The sequence below is a fragment of the Salmo salar genome, chromosome 24 (genome assembly GCF_965601325.2).
Source record: "Salmo salar chromosome 24, fSalSal1, whole genome shotgun sequence".
Taxonomy (NCBI): domain Eukaryota; kingdom Metazoa; phylum Chordata; class Actinopteri; order Salmoniformes; family Salmonidae; genus Salmo; species Salmo salar.
The window spans coordinates 31,818,316-31,843,093 of NC_138314.1; the positions used below are offsets into that span (position 1 = coordinate 31,818,316).

The following is a 24,778-nucleotide window of genomic DNA, read 5'->3' on the forward strand; positions in this document are numbered from 1 at the left end:
GACATCCTAGACCCACTCCAATTCGCATACCGCCCCAACAGACCCACAGATGATGCAATCTCAATCGCACTCCACACTGCCCTTTCTCACCTAGACAAAAGGAACACCTATGTGAGAATGCTGTTCATTGACTACAGCTCAGCGTTCAACACCATAGTGCCCACGAAGCTCATCACTAAGCTAAGGACACTGGGACTAAACACCTCCCTCTGCAACTGGATCCTGGACTTCCTGACGGGCCGCCCCCAGGTGGTAAGAGTAGGCAACAACATGTCTGCCACACTGATCCTTAACACTGGGGCCCCTCAGGGGTGTGTACTTAGACCCCTCCTGTATTCCCTGTTCACCCATGACTGCATGGCCAAACACAACTCCAACACCATCATTAAGTTTGCTGACAAAACAACAGTGGTAGGCCTGATCACCGACAACGATGAGATGGCCTATAGGGAGGAGGTCAGAGAACTGACAGTGTGGTGCCAGGACAACAACCTCTCCCTCAATGTGAGCAAGACAAAGGAGCTGATTGTGGACTACAGGAAAAGGCGAGCCGAACAGGCCCCCATTAACATCGACAGGGCTGTAGTGGAGCGAGTCGAGAGTTTCAAGTTCCTTGGTGTCCACATCATCAGCGAGTTATCATGGTCCAAACATACCAAGACAGTCGTGAAGAGGGTACAACAAAACCTTCTCCCCTCAGGAAACTGAAAAGATTTGGCATGGGTTCCCAGATCCTCAAAAGGTTCTACAGCTGCACCATCAAGAGCATCCTGACTGGTTGCTCGGCATATGACCGTAAAGCACTACAGAGGGTAGTGCGAACAGCCCAGTACATCACTGGGGCCAAGCTTCCTGCCAACCAGGACCTAAACAATAGGCGGTGTCAGAGGAAAGCCCATAAAATTGTCAGAGACTCTAGTCACCCAAGTTATAGAGTGTTTTCTCTGCTACAGCACGGCAAGTGGTACCAGAGCGCCAAGTTTAGGACAAAAAGGCTCCTCAACAGCTTCTATCCCCAAGCCATAAAGACTGCTGAACAATTAATAAAATCCCACCGGACAATTTACATTGACCCCCTCCCTTTTGTACACTGCTGCTACTCGCTGTTCATTATCTATGCATAGTCACTTCACCCCCACCTACATGTACAGATTACCTCAACTAACTGGTGAACCCGCACACTGACTCGGTACTGGTGTCCCCTGTATATAGCCTTGTTATTGTTTTTCTTATTGTGTTACTTTTTATTATTACTTTTTATTTTAGCCTACTTGGTAAATAATGTCTTAACTCTTCTTGAACTGCACTGTTGGTTAAGGGCTTGTAAGTAAGCATTTCACGTTAAAGTCTACACTTGTTGTATTCGGCGCATGTGACAAATAAAGTTGGATTTGATTTGATTGCAGCTTTAAAGAAAGGGACTTGTGTAAGGTTAGTAAACCTAGACAAGCAACAAAATAATTAAACATTAACAGGACAAGAATGTTATAATAAATGCACGAACCTTAGCCTCGAAACCACTGACAACTTCCGTTTTGTCACTCCTCCAACCCCAAATCCCAGACTTATTTCTGTGGAAAACAATTTGGAGTCCTGTTTCTATAAAACCCTGTACAAGTCTACTTGTCCTTCAACGAAGACATACAGTTGAAGTCAAAAGTTTACATACACCTTAGCCAAATACATTTAAACTCAGTTTTTCACAATTCCTGACATTTAATCCTAGTAAAAATTCCCTGTCTTAGGTGATTTTATTTTAAGAATGTGAAATGTCAGAATAATAGTAGAGAGATTTATTAATTTCAGCTTTTATTTCTTTCATCACATTCCCAGTGGGTCAGAAGTTTACATACACTCAATTAGTATTTGGTAGCAATGCCTTTAAATTGTTTAACTTGGGTCAAACGTTTTGGGTAGCCTTCCACAAGCTTCCCACAATAAGTTGGGTGAATTTTGGCCCATTCCTCCTGACAGAGCTGGTGTAACTGAGTCAGGCTTGTAGACTTCCTTGCTTGCACACACCTTTTCAGTTCTGCCCACAAATTTTCTATGGGATTGAGGTCAGGGCTTTGTGATGGCCACTCCAATACCTTGACTTTGTTGCCCTTAAGCCATTTTGCCACAACTTTGGAAGTATGCTTGGGGTCATTGTCCATTTGGAAGACCCATTTGTGACCAAGCTTTAACTTCCTGACTGATGTCTTGAGATGTTGCTTCAATATATCCACATCATTTTCCTACCTCATGATGCCATCTATTTTGTGAAGTGCACCATTTCCTCCTGCAGCAAAGCACCCCCACAACATGATGCTGCCACCCCTGTGCTTCACGGTTGGGATGGTGTTCTTCGGCTTGCAAGCCTCCCCCTTTTTCCTCCAAACATAACGATGGTCATTATGGCCAAACAGTTCTATTTTTGTTTCATCACACCAGAGAACATTTCTCCAAAAAGTACAATCTTTGTTCCCATGTGCAGGTGCAAACCGTAGTCTGGCTTTTTTATGGCGGTTTTGGAGCAGTGGCTTCTTCCTTGCTGAGCAGCCTTTCAGGTTATGACGATATAGGACTCGTTTTACTGTGGATATAGAGACTTTTGTACCTGTTTCCTCCAGCATCTTCACAAGGTACTTTGCTGTTGTTCTGGGATTGATTTGCACTTTTCGCACCAAAGTACGTTCATCTCTAGGAGACAGAACGCGTCTCCTTCCTGAGCGGTATGACGGCTGCGTGGTCCCATGGTGTTTACACTTGCGTACTATTGTTTGTAAAGATGAACGTGGTACCTTCAGGCGTTTGGAAATTGCTCCCAAGGATGAACCAGACATGTGGAGGTCTACAATTGACACCTCCAATTGACTCAAATGATGTCAATTTGCCAATCAGAAGCTTCTAAAGCAATGACATCCTTTTCTGGAATTTTCCAAGCTGTTTAAAGGCACAGTCAACTTAGTGTATGTAAACTTCTGACTCACTGGAATTGTGATACAGTGATTTATAAGTGAAATAATCTGTCTGTAAACAATTGCTGGAAAAATTACTTGTGTCATGCACAAAGTAGATGTCTTAACCGACTTGCCAAAACTATAGTTTGTTAACAAGAAATTTGTGGAGTGGTTGAAAAACGAGTTTTAATGACTCCAACCTAAGTGTATGTAAACTTCCGACTTCAACTGAATATGACACAATAGAAAAACCAGATAAGTGTAGTACGGCTTGGGTCTTACCTCTCAAAAGCAATGTGCCTGGTGTCCAGAAAAGTGTTGACGATGGGCGTGGTTAGCCGCTTGGCCACTTCCTGTTCGGCAGGTTGCATGGAGTCCAGTGTTACATCCTCTATCTCCCGGGAGATGTCAAAGCGGTCCGTGTCCACCACCTCTTCGTCATGGTTCACCTCCAACAACTCAGTCCAGGTATCTGCCAATGGGCACAAGCACACACTGTGAAACATACGCCAACAGAGTAAATGACGAGGTAAAAGATGAGACGGCCTGCTGAAACAGTGGTCAGTAGAACACTGTTGGGTGAAAGCCTTACTCAGGGAAAAGGGGACTCACCATCTCCTCTGAAGATGTAGCTCCGACGACCTCTGATCCAAGTCATGTTCTCGAAGCCCAGCAGGGTGGCGTCCACGCGCAGGCTGGCTCCGCTCTTCCAGATCCGACACACATCACTTGGACAAACCCGGGACACGAGGGGGACTGGGAACAGATGGGAAAGCAACATAAACAACAAAGTCTCAAACATCCACATGGCACATTCTAATGGGTGGGGGTTATCAACTAGAACTTACTCCAACTTGTGAACTCCCATTTCATTTCCATGTAGAAATCTGTGGACTGGGGGGGATTGGAAAGAGGCATGAGTTTGCAGCTTTACATTTTTTACATTTAAATGTATGAGTGAAAAACATTTCAGACAGGGGAGCAAACAGAGAGAGAGAACACCTCGCGGATCTTGCTCAGAAGCTCAGGTACTCCTCCCAGGGCTGTAGAGGCTTTGAGGTAGTCTCTCCTCTGGAGCACAAGCTGAACCATCTCTGGGTCACCAGTGCTGACCGCCTCCTGCAGCACTACACACAAACATGTTTATGATGAGAAGTTCATTTAAACATATACCACACTTCTGTGATGACAAATGTATTCAAAACAAATAATTGTTTTGGCCAAGTGAGTGTGGAAGAGGTGAAATAATTATTGTTGTCTATCAACAATGACAAGCCACCTGGGTCTGACAACTTAGATGGAAAATTACTGAGGATGATAGCGGATGATATTGCCACTCCTATTCGCCATCTCTTCAATCTAAGCCTACAGGAAAGCGTGTGCCCTCAGGCCTGGAGGGAAGCAAAAGTCATTCCGCTACCCAAGAATAGCAAAGAACCATTTACAGGTTCAAAAAGCCGACCAATCAGACTATTACCAACCCTTAGTAAACTGTGTTTGACCAGATACAATGCTATTTCACAGTAAACAAATTAACAACAGATGATTTTTAGCATGCTTATGGGGAAGGGCATTCACCATGTACGGCACTTACACAAATGACTGATTGGCTGAGAGAAATTGATAATAAAAAATTTTGTGGGAGCTGTTTTGTTAGACTTCAGTGCAGCTTTTGACATTATCAATCATAATCTGCTGCTGGAAAAATATAGGTGTTATGGCTTTACATCCCCTATTGTGGATCGAGAGTTACCTGTCTAACAGAACACAGAGGGGGTTCTTTGGATGGAAGCTTTGGATGGAAGCTTCTCTAACATAATCCAGGTAGAGTCAGGCATTCCCTATGGAAGCTGTCTAGGCCCCTTACTTTTTTCAATCTTTACTAATGACCTGCCACTAGCATGGAGTAAAGCCTGTCTGTCTATGTATGCTGATGACTCAACACTATACACGTCAGCTACCACAGCAAGTGAAATCACTTAAAGAGCTGCAGTCAGTTTCAGAATGGGTGGCAGTAAATAAATTAGTCCTAAATTTTTCAAAAAATAAAAGCATTGTATTTGGGACAAATCATTCATTAAACCTCAACTAAATCTTGTAATGAATAATGTAGAAATTGAGCAAGTTGAGGCGATTAAACTGCTTGGAGTAACCCTGGATTGTAAACTGTCATGGTCAAAACAACAGTAGCTAAAATGGGGACAGGTCTGTCCATAATAAAGCGCTACTCTATCTTAACAACGCTATCAACAAGGCAGGTCCTACAGGCCTTAGTTTTGTCGCACCTGGACTACTGTCTAGTCGTGTGGTCAGATGCTACAAAGAGGGACTTAAGAAAATTACAATTGGCCCAGAACAGGGCAGCACGGCTGACCCTTAAATGTACACGGAGCGCTAACATTAAATTATATGCATGTCAATCTCTCCTGGCTCAAAGTAGAGGAGAGATTGACTTAATCACTACTTGTATTTGTGAGAAGTATTGACATATTGAATGCACTGAGCTGTCTGTTCAAACTGCTAGCCCACACCTCAGACACCCATGCATACCCTACAAGACATGCCACCAGAGGTCTCTTCACAATCCTCAAGTCCAGAACAGACTATGAGGCGCACAGTACTACATAGAGCCATGACTACATGGAACTCTATTCCACATAAAGTAACTCATGCAAGCAGTAAAATCAGATTTAAAAACAGATTAAAAAAAACACACCTTATGGAACAGTGGAGACTGTGAAAGACACAGCACACACACACACACACAATAGCATACACACTATACACAGACGTACACATGGATTTTGTGTTGTAGGGTAGTGGTAGTAGAGTAGTGGCCTGAGGGCCCACAGTTAATGTGTTGTGAAATGTAATGTAATGTTTTTAATTTTGCTGGACCTCAGGAAGAGTAGCTGCTCCCTTGGCTAACGGGGACCCACAATAAATACAAATACACCTCGATTGTACAATATTTGCACATTATTCTTAAAAAAATCTCTATAGGCTTCCTTCTTTTCACTCTGTCATTTAGGTTAGTATTATTGAGTAACTACAATGTTGTTGATACTCCTATCATAGCCATTAAACTCAAACTGTTTTAAAGTCATTGGCCTCTGTGAAATCCCAGAGCGGTTTCATTCCTCTCTGGCAGTTGAGTTAGGAAGCACGCCTGTATCTTTGTAGTGAATGGGTGTATTGATAAACCATCCAAAGTGTAATTAATAACTTCACCATGCTCAAAGGGATATTCAATGTCTGTTTTTTTTGTTGTGTTTTTTTTTACCTATCTACCAATAGGTATCCTTCTTTGCGAGGCACTATAAAGCCTCCCTGGCCTTTGTGGTTGAATCTATGTTTGAAATTCACTACTCGACTGAGGGACCTTTGTGAGAGCAAAACTGCAAGACTATGTTATAATACTTTTATTGCATCAGATGGTTGTTTTATGCAACAGAATAGAGTATTCTTAACTATTTTGTGTGTGTGTGTTCTACTGAGGATGGGACTCCTCAGAGCATTCCAGAACATGAGTTAATGTTTCTGCTCTATACCGTACCAGGGAGAGATGGTTCCAGTTTGGAGTCGGAGGGACAGACACTGGTCTATACAAGGAAAACTGTTGACACCGCAGATGCTGTCTGCTATGTATTATAAGTATCTTTCATACAAATCTTAACCTTGTGACCCATTCTATATATCTGTTGTTCGTCATGTAGGTTGAAAGGGGTGTATCTTGGCTATAAAATACCTTTGTACTTTTGTCTCGGGGCTCTCAACAAATCATTTGATCGTGAATCGTCGACCAGCCATCATTATCGTAGAGCACTCAATCGATTCACTTTATATGTGTGCGTTGTATTGACCTGCTCCCTTATTAATAAGTGAATAAAGATTCAGTTTAAGTATAATTCTGACTTGTGTGATAAGTTTGTCTCTCCTCATTTGATAGTAAAGAAATTAACCACCACACCTTACAGATCATTGTATGTGTGGGGTACAGAGTTGAGATAGTCATTCAAAAATCAAGTTAAACACTATTATTGCAGACAGAGTGAGTCCATGCAACTTATTAAGTGACTTGTTAAGCACATGTTTACTACTGAACTAATTTAGGCTTGCCATAAGAAAGGGGTTGAATATTTATTGACTCAAGACATTTCAGCTTTTCATTCATTTGTAAAAATGAGATACGTCATCAGAGCAAGCAACAGAACATTGTACTGTCTACACTCGGTTTGTTGTTAATATTAAAGCATTTTAATCCGAACTAAAAGTTTTGTTGCTAAGGATTCCACGACACGGTTAGCCTTTACGGCTGGGACTGCAAGTTTGTGTTCCTTTTTTGCGTGGATTCCCCGAGTGCTAGCTGGCTGTACTACAGACACCTGTCGTCGTCGTGGGAAAGACTCATTGTTATCTTTTCGTAAAACAACTGGTTGCAGTAAAGAGCCTATCTGATACAAACGAGATCCTGAGGGAAATCGACGAGTACCAACATACTCCATCATGGAAAGATCGGACTATCTCACAAAATAACTTTAACCCGACAAAAAAAGAAAAACAGATTAATCTACAGACACGGACGATTTACTTACCATTGAGGTAGAGGCTAGTGCTCTGGCTGGAATCCATGCAACACTGGAAAAGTTGAGTGAGGAGGTAGCAGGGCTGAGGGGGAGTTTGGAGTTCAGCCAGAGAGAAATTCTCACGCTCCAAAGAGAAAACAAGACACTCACAGCCAAGGTAAAAATCCACAATTACAAAATGGATTGTCTACTCAGGGAAAACAGGGTGATGAAGGAGTCGCTACTAGACATACAAAGTCGTAGCATGCGTGAAAATATTTTTTTTTTCTGGGATTCCTGAGGACGCATCCAATAATCCAGAGGGCGCGATCAGAGAATTCATGCAATCCGCCTTGAAACTTCCTATAGAGACTGTAAACAAGGTGGCTTTCCACCGAGTACACAGACTTGGAGCTCGGAGCGACAAGACCAAGGGTCCCCGACCGATCATCGCAAAATTTGAACACTACCAACAAAAGGAGCTGATCAAAAGCAGGGGAAGGGTGCTTAAAACTTCTTATGGCTTGGGGGTGCTATTTTCACATCCGGATGAAAAGTGTGCCCAGAGTAAACTGCCTGCTACTCAGGCCCAGAAGCTAAGATATATTATTAATAGATTTGGATAGAAAATACTCTGAAGTTTCTAAAACTGTTTGAATGCTGTCTGTGAGTATAACAGAACTCATATGGCAGGCAAAAACCTGAGAAAAAATCAAACCAGGAAGTGGGAAATCTGAGGTTTGTAGTTTTTCAAGTGATTGCCTATCCAATATACAGTGTCTGTGGGGTCATATTGCACTTCCTAAGGCTTCCACTAGATGTCAACAGTCTTTAGAACGTTGTTTCAGGCTTCTACTGTGAAGGGGGAGAGAATAAAAGCTGTTGGAGACAGGGGTCTGGCTGAAAGCCATGAGTTGTTGATCGCGCGGCCGTGAGCACGAGCTCCGTTCTCTTTCCTTTCTAAAGACAAAGGAATTGTCCGGTTGGAATATTATTGAAGATTTATGATAAAAACATCCTAAAGATTGATTCTATAAATCGTTTGACATGTTTCTACGAACTGTAATGGAACTTTTTTGACTTTTCGTCTGATCTTAGTGCTCGTGCATTTGGAATAGTGAACTGAACGCGTGAACAAAAAGGAGGTATTTGGACATAAATATGGACTTTATCGAAACAAAACTAACATTTATTGTGGAACTGGGATTCCTGCATTCCAATGAAGATCATCCAAGGTAATATTTATAATGCTATTTCTGACTTTTGTTGACTCCACAACATGGCGGGTATCTGTATGGCTTGTTTTGGTGGCTGAGCGCTGTACTCAGATTATCGCATGGTGTGCTTTTGCCGTAAAGCTTTTTTGAAATCTGACACAGTGGTTGCATTAAGGAGAAGTGTATCTTTAATTCTATGTAAAACACTTGTATCTTTCATCAACGTTTATGATGAGTATTTCTGTAAATTGATGTGGCTCCCTGCAAAATCACTGGATGTTTTGGAGGCAAAACATTACTGAACATAACGCGCCAATGTAAACTGAGATTTTTGATATAAATATGAACTTTATCGAACAAAACATTACATTTACATTTGACATTTTAGTCATTTAGCAGAGCGACTTACAGTAGTGAATGCATGCATTTCATAAATGTTTTCCCCCGTACTGGTCCCCCGTGGGAATTGAACCCACAACCCTGGTGTTGCAAACACCATGCTCTACCAACTGAGCCACAAAATATACATGTATTGTGTAACATGAAGTCATATGAGTGCCATCTGATGAAGATCATCAAAGGTTAGTGATTAATTTTATCTCTATTTCTGCTTTTTGTGACTCCTCTCTTTGGCTGGAAAATGGCTGTATGTTTTGTTTTTGTGACTAGGCGCTAACCTAACATAATCGTATGGTGTGCTTTCGCTGTAAAGCCTTTTTGAAATCGGACACTGTGGTTGGATTGTCAAGAAGTCTATCTTTAAAATGGTGTATAATACTTGTATGTTTGAGGAATTTTAATTATGAGATTTCTGTTGTTTGAATTTGGCGCCCTGCACTTTCACTGGCCGTTGTCAAATCAATCCCGTTAACAGGATTTGAGCCCTAAGAAAGGGACCAAATTCGGTCTCAATGACCAATTTCCAAGGGAGATAAATTAACGTCGTAAGAGACTGTATCCGGTATAAAGACAACAAAGGGAGGATGGTAGGCGTGCCTTTATTATTGTGGACAAACTCTTTATAGATGGACAGCTATTCCGAGACAGCTCCATAACACTGTGGCTGTACTAAATTCTACAGGGACTTCAGGTTACGAAAAGAAAAGAAGGTATGGGATCTGTAAAAATATCTGAACATTATGAAGTGGATATGAACACACACACTCAATTACATGCCTGCTTACACATACGGACTTATACATACACACACACACACACACACACACACACACACACACACACACACACACACACACACACACACACACACACACACACACACACACACACACACACACACACACACACACACTCACACCTGATCTCGCTCTCTTCTCTCATTTTCTCTCTTCTCTTCCTCTATTGTTGAGAACTGTTTTATAATTTAATGTGTATACTGTTTGTCTATCTTTTTTATGTATTTGTCTACAAGTTTATATATGTTTACAACAAGCAAGGGGAAGATATCAGAATAGGAGCTTCGGGGAATAATAACATATTGTACGCAATACATTTGTACTGTAGTGAAGCCGTCTCTAGAGTAATGCAAGGTCTCTTTCATGATCATGTGAAACGTCAATTGCTATGGAAATGCTAGTATGTTTTTTTCAATTATGTTAAAGGTAATTATGATGTAACAATGATGGTGATACGATATGGATTACAATTATCATTATGAATATTAAGGTTATACACACTACGTGTTACACACAGACACTCAACCATGCAAATTGGCAGAGTTATTATTTATTTGGGCATCACACATTATAGTCTTACTCTTATACAGACATCGTACACACTCTCACTATATCACATCCAATATCATACACGTCAACCTACTATCATACACGTCAACCTATTTGCTACACACATAATATCTTGGCTCAATTTTCTAACATCTGTGGCATTGGCTCACAGGCAAGGGAATAAAACAAATATTGCTAGAACCTATTTCTTGAATTCAAAATATCAGATATTTGAAAGCTCTAGTTTTAACCTTCATAATACCTCTGATAGCAGTAACTTTACAAGCACTAATTATGGTCAATTTAGCCTGAGAATAGTATCTACTTTTGGTAAGGGGTGAAATAAGTATAGCCAGTTATAATTGTAATGGTTTAGCAGATTATAAAAAAAGAAGATCAGTCTTTACATGGCTAAAAGAAAAGGAATATAACATATACTGTTTACAGGAAACTCACTCTACATCCTTAGATGAAGTTGCGTGGAAAAAGGAATGGGGTGGTGAAATAATTTTCTGTCATGGACAAAGGAACTCAAAGGGTGTGATGATATTCATTAACTTCTCTAGGGCCAGTGGGACGATTTCGTCCCACCTACGTAACAGCCAGTGGAATCCCGTGGCGCGTTATTCAAATAGCTTAGAAATGCTATAACTTCAATTTCTCAAACATATGACTATTTTACACCATTTTAAAGACAAGACTCTCGTTAATCTAACCACACTGTCCGATTTCAAAAAGGCTTTACAACGAAAGCAAAACATTAGATTATGTCAGCAGAGTACCCAGCCAGAATTAATCAGACACCCATTTTTCAAGCTAGCATATAATGTCACATAAACCCAAACCACAGCTAAATGCAGCACTAACCTTTGATGATCTTCATCAGATGACAATCTTAGGACATTATGTTATACAATACATGCATGTTTTGTTCAATCAAGTTCATATTTATATCAAAAACCAGCTTTTTACATTAGCATGTGACGTTCAGAACTAGCATACTTCCGGTGAATTTACTAAATTAAACGTTCACAAAAAACATAACAATTATTTTAAGAATTATAGATACAGAACTATATGCACTCGCTATGTCCGATTTTAAAATAGCTTTTCGGTGAAAGCACATTTTGCAATATTCTGAGTAGATAGCCCGGCATCACAGGGCTAGCTATTTAGACACCCACCAAGTTTAGCCCGCACCAAAGTCAGATTTACTATAAGAAAAATGTTATTACCTTTGCTGTTCTTTGTCAGAATGCACTCCCAGGACTTCTACTTCAATAACAAATGTTGGTTTGGTTCAAAATAATCCATAGTTATGTTCAAATATCCTCTGTTTTGTTCGTGCGTTCAAGACACTATCCGAAGTGTAAAGAAGGGTGACGCGCACGACGCATTTCGTGACAAAACAATTCTAAATATTCCATTACCGTACTGCGAAGCATGTCAACCGCTGTTTAAAATCAATTTTTATGCCATTTTTCTCGTAAAAAAAGCGATAATATTCCGACCGGGAAAGCGTGTTTACGTTCAAAGAGAGAGAAAATAAAAGCATGGGATCCCCTCGTGCACGAGCCTCAGTCTGATGGTACTCTGAGCGGCCACTATCCAAACGCGATAATGTTTTTCAGTCAGGGGCTGGAATTACATCATTCAGCTTTTTCCCGGGTTCTGAGAGCCTATGGGAGCCATAGGAAGTGTCACATTACAGCAAAGCTCCTCAGTTTTCAATAAACAGAGCCAAGAAGAACAAGAACTTGTCAGACAGGCCACTTCCTGTAAGGAATCTTCTCAGGTTTTTGCCTGCCATATGAGTTCTGTTATACTCACAGACACCATTCAAACAGTTTTAGAAACTTTAGGGTGTTTTCTATCCAAAGCCAATAATTATATGCATATTCTAGTTACTGGGCAGGAGTAGTAACCAGATTAAATCGGGTACGTTTTTTATCCGGCCGTGCAAATACTGCCCCCTATCCCCAACAGGTTAACAAAGATTTTAATCTGAATGTGCAAATAGTCAGGAATGATTCGCAAGGAAGGTGGATCCTTTTGAATATGAAAGTGGACGAAAAAGAGATTTGTCTCATTAATCTATATGATCCTAATCAGAATGATCCACACTTCTTCGAAAACATTTATCCCAATTTATTGAACTTACAGGCAACAAATGATCTAATCATTATGGTAGGAGACTATAACACACTGTTAAGTACCTCAATGGACCGTAAAGGTCATCACGCTACAAACTATCATCACCGCGCCCTTATGGAAATCACAAATATTATGGTCACATTAGAAATAGTGGATATTTGCAGACAAAAACCCGACCTAGTGAGATATACATGGAGGAGACTTAATCAAGCTAGTCATCTTGACTATTTTGTCTCTTTCTCTCTTGCATCAAAGGTTCAAAAACATTTAATAGGAGACAGAATGCGATCGGATCATCATCTAATTGGCATTCACATAACTCTTATAGATTTTCCACATGGATGGGGATATTGGAAATTGAATCAAAGTTTACTGGACGACAACTTATTTTTAGCTAAGACAAAATAATTTATAACTGAATTTTTCCAGTATAATATAGGTTCAGCAAATCCCCTTATTGTTTGGGATACCTTTAAATGTACCTTCAGGGGTCATTCAATTCAATATTCATCAATAATAAAAAAGTGGTTTCTGGCTAAAGAGGGAGGGAAATTCATGAACTAATAGTACAGGTAGATAGCAATAAAAACGATACTACAGAGATACAAAATAAGTTAGAGGAAAAACAAAAAGAACTTGAGGAACTTATTCAAGAACGATCAAATGTAATCTATTACAAAAATAAAGCAAACTGGATGGAATATGGAGAACAATGCACAAAATTCTTCCTGAATCTCCAATACAGGAACGCTAACAAAAAGAATTTGCAGAAACTCGTTACTGAAGAAGGAGTCATATTTGATTCTCTGAATGATATTTTAGAAGAGGAAGCTAACTATTTTAGGCAGATGTTCTCTTTTCCGTCTCATCCTTTCCCACTGAATGAAGATTATGGTAAGGAATTCTTTCCAAATAATATAAAAAAAATGGAAAATTAACAAATGTACAGAAAGATCTGTGCGAAGGCCAAATTACAGAGGAAGAACTTTGAGGCTATTAAATCCTTTCAGTCTGGAAAAACCCCAGGGCTTGATGGCATACCGGTAGAGGTATATCAAGTATTTTTTGATATACTAAAAGCTCCATTGTTAGATAGTTTTAACTACTCCTATAAAAATGGTAGTCTGTCAGGTACTCAGCAGGAAGGTCTGATTTCTCTATTATTAAAACAAGACCCAGATGGCAAATATAAAGACCCAGTCTATCTAAAAAACTGGAGGCCCCTTACGCTTAAATGTTTTTTTTTTACATGGACGATACATTGGAGATAATATACGACAACTACTAGAAATAATAGAACATCATGAAATTGATCATTTGATAAAGTAAGACTGGATTTTATATATAAATGCCTGGATTTTTTCAATTTCGGTAATTCTCTTATAAAATGGGTAAAAATAATGTATAGCAACCCCAGGTGTAAAATAGTAATTAATGAGAGTTTTGAATTGTCAAGAGGAGTTAAACAAGGGTGTCCACTGTCCCCATATCTATTTGTTATGGCCATAGAAATTGTAGCTATTAAAATCAGATTCAATAACAACATTAGAGGATTAGAAATCCAAGGCTTAAAAACAAAGGTATCCATGTATGCCGATGACTCAAGTTTTATATTAAGTCCGCAAGCTAGATCCCTGCAATGTCTCATTGAAGATCTAGATAACTTTTCTGTACTCTCTGGACTAAAACCTAATTATGATAAGTGTACAATATTACATATCGGATCCTTAAAAAAATACAACTTTTACATGACCCTGCAGTTTACCTATAAAATGGGCTGATGGTGAAGTAGACATACTCGGTATTCATATCACAAAAGATATAAATAAGCTCTCCACAATGAATTTCAACAGAAAACGTGTAAAAATAGACAAGATCCTGCAACCATGGAGAGGTAAATACCTGTCTATTTATGGAAAAATTGCCCTGATTAACTCCTTAGTCATATCTCAGTTTACTCACTTACTTATGGCGCTGCCTACTCCTGATGATTCATTTTTCAAATCATACGAGCAAAAAATATTTTGTTTATCTGGGATGTTAAACTAGACAAAATAAAACGTGCCTATCTATATAATGAATATGAATTGGGTGGGTTGAGATTATTAAATATAAAAGCACTAAACCTCTCTCTAAAAGCTTCACTCATTCAAAAGTTTTATTTCAACCCTAAATGGTTCTCAAGTAGATTACTAAGAAAAGCTCATCCATTGTTTAAAAATTGCCTTTTTGCCTTTGTGCAGACTGCCAAGTCTCATTTTCGATTAATTGAAAATGATACTTTTTTCAAAGTATCTCTCTTTTTCAAACAAGCATTGCAGAGCTGGCTACAATTTCAATTTCATCCCCTTGAAAAGATAGAACAAATATGACAACAAATATTATGGCTGAACTCAAATGTGCTGGTTGATAAAATACCTGTATTTATGGGAAAGATGTTTGAAAAGGGTATTTTGTTCTTAAATGATATTGTAAATTGGAATGGTAGAGTTATGTCCTTCATGCAGTTATCAGAATTGTACGGAAAGGTCTGCTCAATCCAAGAGTACAACCAATTGATTACCCCATTGCCCCAAAAATGGAGGAGACGGGTGGCAGCGGGAGGAGGTAGGGAACTGGCCTGTCTGCCCAATATAAAGGATCAAAACTGGCGGAGGAATAAAAACATCATAAATAGGAAAGTACACCAGTTTCATTTCAGGACCAGGATGTTGACAACTGTGCCATACAGATTGCAAAATAGTTGGGAAGAGATGTTTGATGTACCGATTCCATGGTACAGGGTGTATATATATAATGGTACAGAGTTGATATATAAAACAATGTAAGATTCAAGACTTCGTGCTTTTCAGCTAAACTTATTATATAGAATTCTTGCCACCAACAAAGTGTTTGGGGCATAAAATCATCGAAGCTCTGCAGATTTTGTTGTGAGGATACAGAATCAATAGAACATTTATTTTGGTATTGCCCTCAGGTAGCCGGTTTCTGGTCTCAGGTTCAGGAATGGCTGAAAATGCATAGCATTGATCTAAAATTGACCCTAGAAATAGTACTGTTAGGAGATCTGGAGAGACCGGGTCAGTCAATCTTGGAGGGTTCGGGTTCACGTTTTTTTGGCCTGGTGGTAGATCGGTCAACATGCCCTTGAGAAGGGCATTGACCCTGGATGCTTCAGTGTGTCGCTCTGAATGGGAGTCTGTTGGATGACTGGTATGATGTAGTTATTGAGCGGCTTCACTGCAAGTATATTGTATGTTTCGAATATTCAATTAAAAAATATATATGTTTTTAAATGTCTAAATATATAATTCCATTTAGACATTATGGGGTATTGTGTGTAGGCCAGTGACACAAATTTCAATTTAATTAATTTTAAATTCAGGCTGTAATACAACAAAATGTTGAAAAGTCAAGGTGTGTGAATACTTTCTGAAGGAAATGTAAATAGCATGCAGAATTCATAATATTAATAATACACATTTACATTTGGACAATTGTAGCTTGTGATGGAGAACAGCCAGCCTAACCTGTCCAATTCTTGGTGTTCTCTTTGGTAACTTCTGCGCCATGTCTTAGAAGCACTCTCACTGACTCCAGGTGTCCCAGCGACACAGCCAGGTGGAGTGGTGTCCTTCCCCTGGGATCCACAGCCTCAATGTCGTTCTGAAAGAAACAAACATTGAATGCCTTCAAAAACAAATAGCCTAGCTACCTAAAGAGAATTGCACATCAGATCAACATCATACACACTGGAAGCCATAGAGATCCTATTAAATAATTAGCTAGCTTTCTCATTCCTAATTCTATGCTAGAAGCTATAGATACAATGCCTGTTAAATGACTCAACTGGCAACAAACACAAACACTTCCAATGGAGAAAAACCACCATATACTTGAGTTATGATAGGGAAAGACCGTTATAAGCTTGAGGCGTTTCTATTCTTCAAGAATCAGTGGGTACCTGGGGTGTATTCATTAGTCGGTAGCAAAATGTTTTGCAACGGAAATTGTTTACTCTAAACTAGGGATGGGCACGCTTATTGGAATATCTGAATGGATATTAATATTTGATTACTTGGAAGAGTATTCATTTTGAGAAAATAAAGGCTTATAATATATATTTTTTAAAGGCTTTGTCTAAAATTAAATGATCTATGTGATATTGCTACATAGCTTACAGCGATAGACCATTACATTCAACATTTTAATAAAACAGCTTTATGACCGTTTTATAAGTGAGCCTATGTCGGTAGGCTACAATGATCAACCAACAGATAGGCTGTTGTTTCATATGAATGGAGTTCAGTGGAGGCTGGTGGGAGGAGCAATAGAAGGATGGGCTCATTGTAATAGCTGGAATGGAATAAGTGGAACTGAGTCAAACATGTGATTTCCATATGTTTGATACCACTACATTCCTGTCCTCCTATAGCTCTTCCCACCAGCCTCCACTGATTGAGTTGTTGTGGACAAGGACTGGGGAGCGCAGCAAAATAGCTTTATTATTTTAGCTAGCTAGCCGGCTAACTTAGCTGGCTACTGTAGCTAACTAGCTTCTTTACAAATGATTTGATTCAGTCAAGACAGGCACTACCTGATGGTATGATAGATAATCTATGGCAGCAACAAGTTTGTCTAAGTAGTGAGTCAGTTTGGCTACTTTCTCTCGCTCTCTCCCTCTGTGCCACACACATACTGTCACACACAATCCCCTGCTCCTCTCTCGCCCCTCCCCCACCAGCGCACCGACTCCATCTCTCGAGTTGTGTGAGCAAGTCTCAATTGAAGTTTACCCATGTATTTCAACTATCCGGTTATCTGAAAAAATATCATATTATTAGAATACTGAAATCATTTAAAAATGCCCATCCCTACTCCAAATGGAAAATATTTTGCAATGAAATCGAGAGAGTTTCTATTGGTAGGGACGTCAAACTTTCAGGTTGCTGCACAGACACTACGGAGGCTTTAGTCTAGAGCGTCCTGTTAAACATTTAGAGGAATTACTCATCAAGATGACATAAGATCGAGTGCTTAAAGGTAGACTCCGTGTTATGACATAAATGCAGAAAGTAAACAGCATAGTGGGTCAATTTCCACAACAACTAAGAGCATTGAAACACAAGGCTCAACTTCTCTGTCGTGTTTGGGCCCTGCCTACCTTGCTGTGAACAGCGTGATGTGAACCCGTGCACATGCGCAGATACCATGTGACTGTGGGAGCTAAGTCTTGCATTTCACTGATCTCGATATTTGTGGTGCTGCTCTTGCTAACATCATTTCGCTGAGTCTACCATTAAAGCTGCAATATGTAACTTTTTGGGCGACCCACCAAATTCACATAGAAAAGTGAGTTATAGATCTGTCATTCTCATTGAAAGCAAGTCTAGGAAGGGGTAGATATATTTATGTGCACTATTTCTATACTATAAGGGTTCTAACTCAAATGGCACGGAAAATTCAGGGCGGACTCTTTATGGACCCCTTTCCAGTATACAACACACTGACGTCACACACAGACTCTTGGCTGCAGTAAGAAAGCCATCGCCATCTGCGCCCATTCAACATAACCTAGATTTACGATTTGATTACTTCTAAACAAAATAACTACACTACCGTTCAAAAGTTTGGGGTCACTTAGAAATGTCCTTGTTTTTGAAAGAAAAGCACATTTTTTGTCCATTAAAATAACATCAAATTGATCAGAAATACAGTGTAGACATTGTTAATGTTGTAAATGACTATTGTAACTGGAAACGGCAGATTTTTTATGGAATATCTACAGAGGCCCATTATCAGCAACTGTCACTCCTGTGTTCCAATGGCACGTTGTGTTAGCTAATCCAAGTTTATAATTTTACAAGGCTAATTGATCATTAGAAACCCTTTTGCAATTATGTTAGCACAGCTGAAACTGTTGTGCTGATTAAATAAGCAATAAAACTGGCCTTCTTTAGACTAGTTGAGTATCTGGAGCATCAGCATTTGTGGGTTCGATTAGAGGCTCAAAATGGCCAGAAACAAAGGACTTTCTTCTGAAACTCGTCAGTCTGTTCTTGTTCTGAGAAATGAAGGCTATTCCATGAGAGAAATTGCCAAGAAACCTTATTTTAATGGACAATATTTTTTTGCTTTTCTTTCAAAAACAAGGACTTTTCTAAGTGACCCCAAACTTCTGAACAGTAGTGTATTTTGGGTTCTCATACGCTTACAATTATGTTTTGATTCTTGCTTGAACAGTCACTATTATACTAGGTTGCGATCTTTGCAAAATAACTATTTTGGATGCAGCAATTGTTAGCTAGAATGCTAACGCTCATTGACATAGGCTGTAGCATTTAACTGGTTGAAGCTGAAGCGTTTTTTTTAAGTATAATGCAGTTGATTTGCAATGATGACAGACATTATATTACATTATATCAAGCCTTAAAATCCTATTTTAATCCAAAATGTGTGAAATGCACTCATAAGCTACATGCAAATAGAGGCTTTTTTGCTGCCATTCTATAAGAACTCCCCAGTGCTCTGCCACCAACATGCGCGCATCGCCCCCGTGCGGCAATGTTTGCAAACACAGAAAGTCTATAAAAGTCGCTGGCCACACCAATAAACAGATTTGACAGTCCAACGATCACTTAAAGGGAAACTTCACCATTTTTTAAACTTCAAATTCATCATCTCCAGCACCACCCCAACATCAACATATGTAAAAATGGTGCATTTCAATGTTTTTTTGTAAAAAAGACTGAGGAATATAAGTGCTTCCAATGACATCATCGGTAATCGATAAAAGACAGTACTGTGCAGCCGTCTTCATCGACCTGGCCAAGGCTTTTGACTCTGTCAATCACCGTATTCTTATCGGCAGACTCAATAGCCTTAACTTCTCAAATGACTGCCTCACCTGGTTCACCAACTACTTCTCAGATAGTTCAGTGTGTCAAATTGGAGGGCCTGTTGTCCGGACCTCTGCCAGTCTCTTTGGGGGTACCACAGGGTTCAATTCTCGGGCCGTCTCTTTTCTCTGTATATATCAACGATGTCGCTCTTGCTGCGGGTGATTCCCTGATCCACCTCTACGCAGATGACAACATTCTGTATACATCTGGCCCTTCTTTGGACACTGTGTTAACTAACCTCCGAACGAGCTTCAATGCCATACATCACTCCTTCCGTGGCCTCCAACTGCTCTTAAATGTTAGTAAAACCAAATGCATGCTTTTCAACCGTTCGCTGCCCGCCCCCGCCCGCCCGACCAGCATCACTACACTGGACGGTTCGGACCTAGAATATGTGGACAACTATAAATACCTAGGTGTCTGGCTAGACTGTAAACTCTCCTTCCAGACTCATATCAAACATCTCCAATCCAAAATCAAATCTAGAATCGGCTTTCTAATTCGTAAACAAAGCCTCCTTCACTCACGCCACCAAACTTACCCTAGTAAAACTGACTATCCTACTGATCCTCGACTTCGGCGATGTCATCTACAAAATAGCTTCCAATACTCTATTCAGCAAACTGGATGCAGTCTATCACAGTGCCATTCGTTTTGTTACCAAAGCCCCTTATACCACCCACCACTGCGACCTGTATGCTCTAGTCGGCTGGCCCTCGCTACATATTCGTCGCCAGACCCACTGGCTCCAGGTCATCTATAAGTCTATGCTAGGTAAAGCTCCGCCTTACCTCAGCTCACTGGTCACGATAACAACACCCACCCGTAGCACGCGCTCCAGCAGTATTATCTCACTGGTCGTCCCCAAAGCCAGCACCTCCTTTGGCCGCCTTTCCTTCCAGTTCTCTGCTGCCAGTGACTGGAACGAATTGCAAAAATCGCTGAAGCTGGAGACTTACATTTCCCTCACTAACTTTAAACATCAGCTATCTGAGCAGCTAACCGATCACTGCAGCTGTACATAGTCCATCTGTAAATAGCCCACCCAATCTACCTACCTCATCCCCATATTGTTTTTATTTACTTTTCTGCTCTTTTGCACAACAGTATCACTACTTGCACATCATCATCATCTGCTCATCTATGACTACAGTGTTAATCTGCTAAATAGTAATTACTTCGCTACTATGCCCTATTTATTGCCTTACCTCCTCACGCCATTTGCACACACTGTATATAGATTTTCTTTTTTTCCTATTGTGTTACTGACTATACGCTTGTTTATTCCATGTGTAACTCTGTGTTGTTGTTTGTGTCGCACTGCTTTGCTTCATCTTGGCCAGGTCGCAGTTGTAAATGAGAACTTGTTCTCAACTAGCTTACCTGGTTAAATAAAGGTGAAATATATATATATTTTTTAAATCATTGTGTGATTTTGACCAATTATGAGTAGGCATTGGTTGATGAGGTCGTTGGCAACACTTATCTTTTGCCATCTTTTTTACTACAAAAAATAGAAATGTGCCATTTTCACATACGTTGATGTTGGGGTTGTGCTGAGGATGATAATGAAGTAGAGTAATTGACATTTTCCTTTAAATAACAGCAAACCTGATATCCTATGCCGCGTTATGATTAGTTGAAAATAACTTACAGAAAAAGTGGTTCCCTTCAGTCGGTCACTCGGTATAACATACTATGTGGAGTCAACGACCAATCATATTCACCTGAAGAAAACTGAAAACACGCCTTCCTGGCTATAATACCGGGGCTCACATTAATTTCCTCAATTTGCATTAATTTCGTCAAAGACAGTACACATCCACCTAGATCAGGGTTTCCCAAACTCGGTCCTTTGTACTTGCTAAAAACAACTACTTTCTGCTCTGCTTGTGTAGCTAATACTTCCTTGATTGGGTAGGATTTGTGTTTGCTAAAACCCCACTACTTTCTGCTCTGCCTGTGTAGCCAGTGCTTCCTTGCTTGAGTAAAGTTCAAAAAGTCTAACCAGCCGAGTTTGAACCTCCGACCGTGCCCTATGGTATGTGGTTTCACAATAAAAATACTTACAAGTGCTGTCCTGTTTGCCTGAGGTGGAAACATGCTCAGGAGGATTTGGCTCGGACCAGTTCGTCTGACCATTGTCTCCAGCTGGGTTCAACTTCCATTGGGCGTCAGGCTGACTTTCTGAGAAAGATTGGGGCTGCTGGCGAAGTGTCTTCAGGTGAAATGACCTTGAATGGTGTTGTCTGAGGCCGGGTCGATGATATGCAGCGCGACAAGTCACGACAAGTGTTCTGTTGTTTTGCACTTGCGGATCGTTATATGAGTTTACATTTCAGGCTTGCAAGCTAAGTATTGTTCTTGAAATTGTGGGGTCTATGGACTTTAGCTGCAGTGGCAGCGTGTCAGTGTGCATAGCCAGGTTGCAGAGGTTCTATATGGGCTCCGACAGTTCAAGCTTCTCGGGTAAGTATTATTGGGGAAAAAGGTGGCTTCTGTAACCCCTTTTTGGAGCCGGTGGAACCTGTGTGTGCTTAGGCTGCTGTGGGGCTCCTAGTTTGGTACCTTCTGAGCCGGTTTCGGGTGTGATTGTATGTCGGGCGTGAGTGCATGTCTCCATAGTATGTTATACAGAGTGACCGACTGAATGGGAAACTACAGTTATAAATATAACTCCATCTCCCTGAAGGAGGGAACGCGGTATAACATATTTTGGCCCTGCTCCGTCAAGGGGTTTGGGCTTGCTGATGAGTGGTACTGAATTGAGGAAATGAATGCAAGGCCCGGTATTATAGCCAGGAAGGTGGGGCTATCGAGGGCAGGCTCGGCATCCATTGGCCAGATTGGCGTGTTTTTAGTTTTCAGGTGAATAAGATTGGTCATTGACTCCCCCTAGTATGCTATACCTCGTACCCTCCTTCAGAGAACAGTAGTTCTATTCAGAACTGTACGTTTGTTCCTTTTTCCGTGAAGGCAGCCTCCTGAAATCAACATCCGATATTCAAAAATATAGATATAAGCCTTCTACAAAGTCTCATTTAACCAACTATGTATAGGTTATTTCAAGTTTCCGTGTGGCATTTGAATAGTGTTTATTTAAACAGACCTACACCCCAAACGTTTGCCCCTGTTCTGTTGATTTCAACGTGATCTCCATGGAAGTGATTAACAAAAAAATAGTTGCCTTACAATTACCGCATTGGCGACCCACTTGAATCAAAATGCAACACTTCAAAAATGTAGCTAGCCGTCTTCTACAATTTGTCCTCTAACAAGGGATGTACACATTATTCTCAGATTGGGGAATGGTTTGTGAGCTGTGGTAGTTAACAGGACATAAAAATACCCTCTCACGCAATTGATTTCAACGTGACAATCGATATAAGTGATTGACAAAACAGTGTTGCGTTTCTCTTTCTGTTTTGGTGACCCCTGTATCAAAATACAACATTCTAAAATGTTGCTCACTGTGTTCTGCAAGTTGTCCTCTAACCAGTGATGTAAAAAATATCTCCAGATTCCATTTGGCTTTTTAGTTGTGGTATTTTGGAACAGCCCATGATTATTATTGTTCCACATGTATAGGGCCTTCAGAAAGTATTCACACCCCTTAACGCTTCGAACACACAGACAGCGTCATTGTGCAAAATAGTACGCAGCATCATCTGTATATGTATGCAACAAAAGTTCAACATTCACCTTCTGCTACCATTTCTGTCAAGCCGTCTACACATACAGTTTGAAGCATACGTATGCACCACACCAAACGCACTGCAACTGCTTCTGCAATGCAATGCTGCAAGGCAAACGCAGCGTTTCATTGGAAATGAATGTAATTCTGGTGTACCAAAACGTAATGAAGCTGTCGGTGTAACTTTAAAAAAAAAAGGTGTTATAGCCCAAATTTAAAATGGGTTATATTCAGATTTTTGGTCAGTGGCCTACATACAACACCCCCAAATGAATTAAAAATAAAAAGCTGAAATGTCTTGAGTCAATAAGTATGCAACCCTTTTGTTATGGCAAACCTAAATAAATTCTGGAGTAAAATTGTGCTTAACAAGTCACATATTACGTTGCATGGACTCACTCTGTCTGCAATAATAGTGTTTAACATGATTTTTTAATGACTACCTCAACTCTGTACCCCACACACACCTGTAAGGTCCCTCAGTCGAGCAGTACATTTCAAACACAGACTCAACCACAAAGACTAGGGAGGTTTTCCAATGGCTCGCAAAGAAGGGCACATATTGGTAGATGGGTTAAAATAAGAAAAAGCAGACACTGAATATCCCTTTGAGCATGGTGCAGTTATTAAAAAGACTTTGGATGGTGGATCAATAAAACCCAGCCACTAAAAAGATACAGGCGTCCTTCCTAACTCAGTTGCCGGGGAGGAAGGAAACGCTCAGGGATTTCACCATGAGACCAATGGGGACTTTAAAACAGTTACAGTATCAGTCAAAGGTTTGGACACACCTACTCATTCAAGGGTTTTCCCTTTATTTGTACTATTTTCTACATTCTAGAATAATAGTGAAGACAGCAAAACTATGAAATAACACATATGGAAACATGTAGTAACCAAAAAAGTGTTAAACAAATGAAAATATATTTGAGATTTGAGATTCTTCAAAGTAGCCACCCTTTGCCTTGATGACAGCTTTGCACATTCTTGGCATTCTCTCAACCAGCTTCATGAGGTAGTCACCTGGAATGCATTTCAATTAACAGGCGTGCCTTGTTAAAAGTTAATTTGTGGAATTTCTTTCCATCTTAATGCGTTTGAGCCAATCGTTTCTGTTGTGACAAGGTAGGGGTGGTATACAGAAGATAGCCCTATTTGGTAAAATACCAAGTCCAGAGACTGCGTGAATCAGGCCATCATGGTTGAATTGCTGAAAAGAAACCACTACTAAAGGACACCAATAAGAAGAGACTTGCTTGGGCCAAGAAACACAAGCAATGGACATTAGACTGGTGGGAATCTGTCCTTTGGTCTGGAGTCCAAATTAGAGATTTTTGGTTCCAACCGCAGTGTCTTTGTGAGACGCAGAGAAGGTGAACAGATGATATCTGCATGTGAGGTTCCCACCGTGAAGCATGGAGGAGGAGGTGTGATGGTGTTGGGGTGCTTTGCTGGTGACATTGTCAGTGATTTATTTAGAATTTAAGGCACACTTAACAAGCATGGCTACCACAGCATTCTGCAGCGATATGCCATTCCATCTGGTTTGCATTTAGTGG

General features: G+C 40.2%; 1 protein-coding gene across 1 annotated transcript in view; it reads right to left on the reverse strand.

The window, feature by feature from the left end:
- The window catches only part of LOC106585673 (ankyrin repeat domain-containing protein 13A), a 38,893-nt gene that overhangs the window by 6,724 nt on the left and 7,391 nt on the right, over nucleotides 1–24,778 (reverse strand). The window contains exons 2-7 of the mRNA XM_014172137.3: nucleotides 16,154–16,289; nucleotides 3,945–4,069; nucleotides 3,791–3,836; nucleotides 3,555–3,698; nucleotides 3,225–3,414; nucleotides 1,505–1,571 (exon numbers count right to left, since the gene is read on the reverse strand). Of these exons, the coding sequence (XP_014027612.1) occupies nucleotides 1,505–1,571; nucleotides 3,225–3,414; nucleotides 3,555–3,698; nucleotides 3,791–3,836; nucleotides 3,945–4,069; nucleotides 16,154–16,289 (708 nt within the window). The remainder of the gene's footprint in view (nucleotides 1–1,504; nucleotides 1,572–3,224; nucleotides 3,415–3,554; nucleotides 3,699–3,790; nucleotides 3,837–3,944; nucleotides 4,070–16,153; nucleotides 16,290–24,778) is intronic.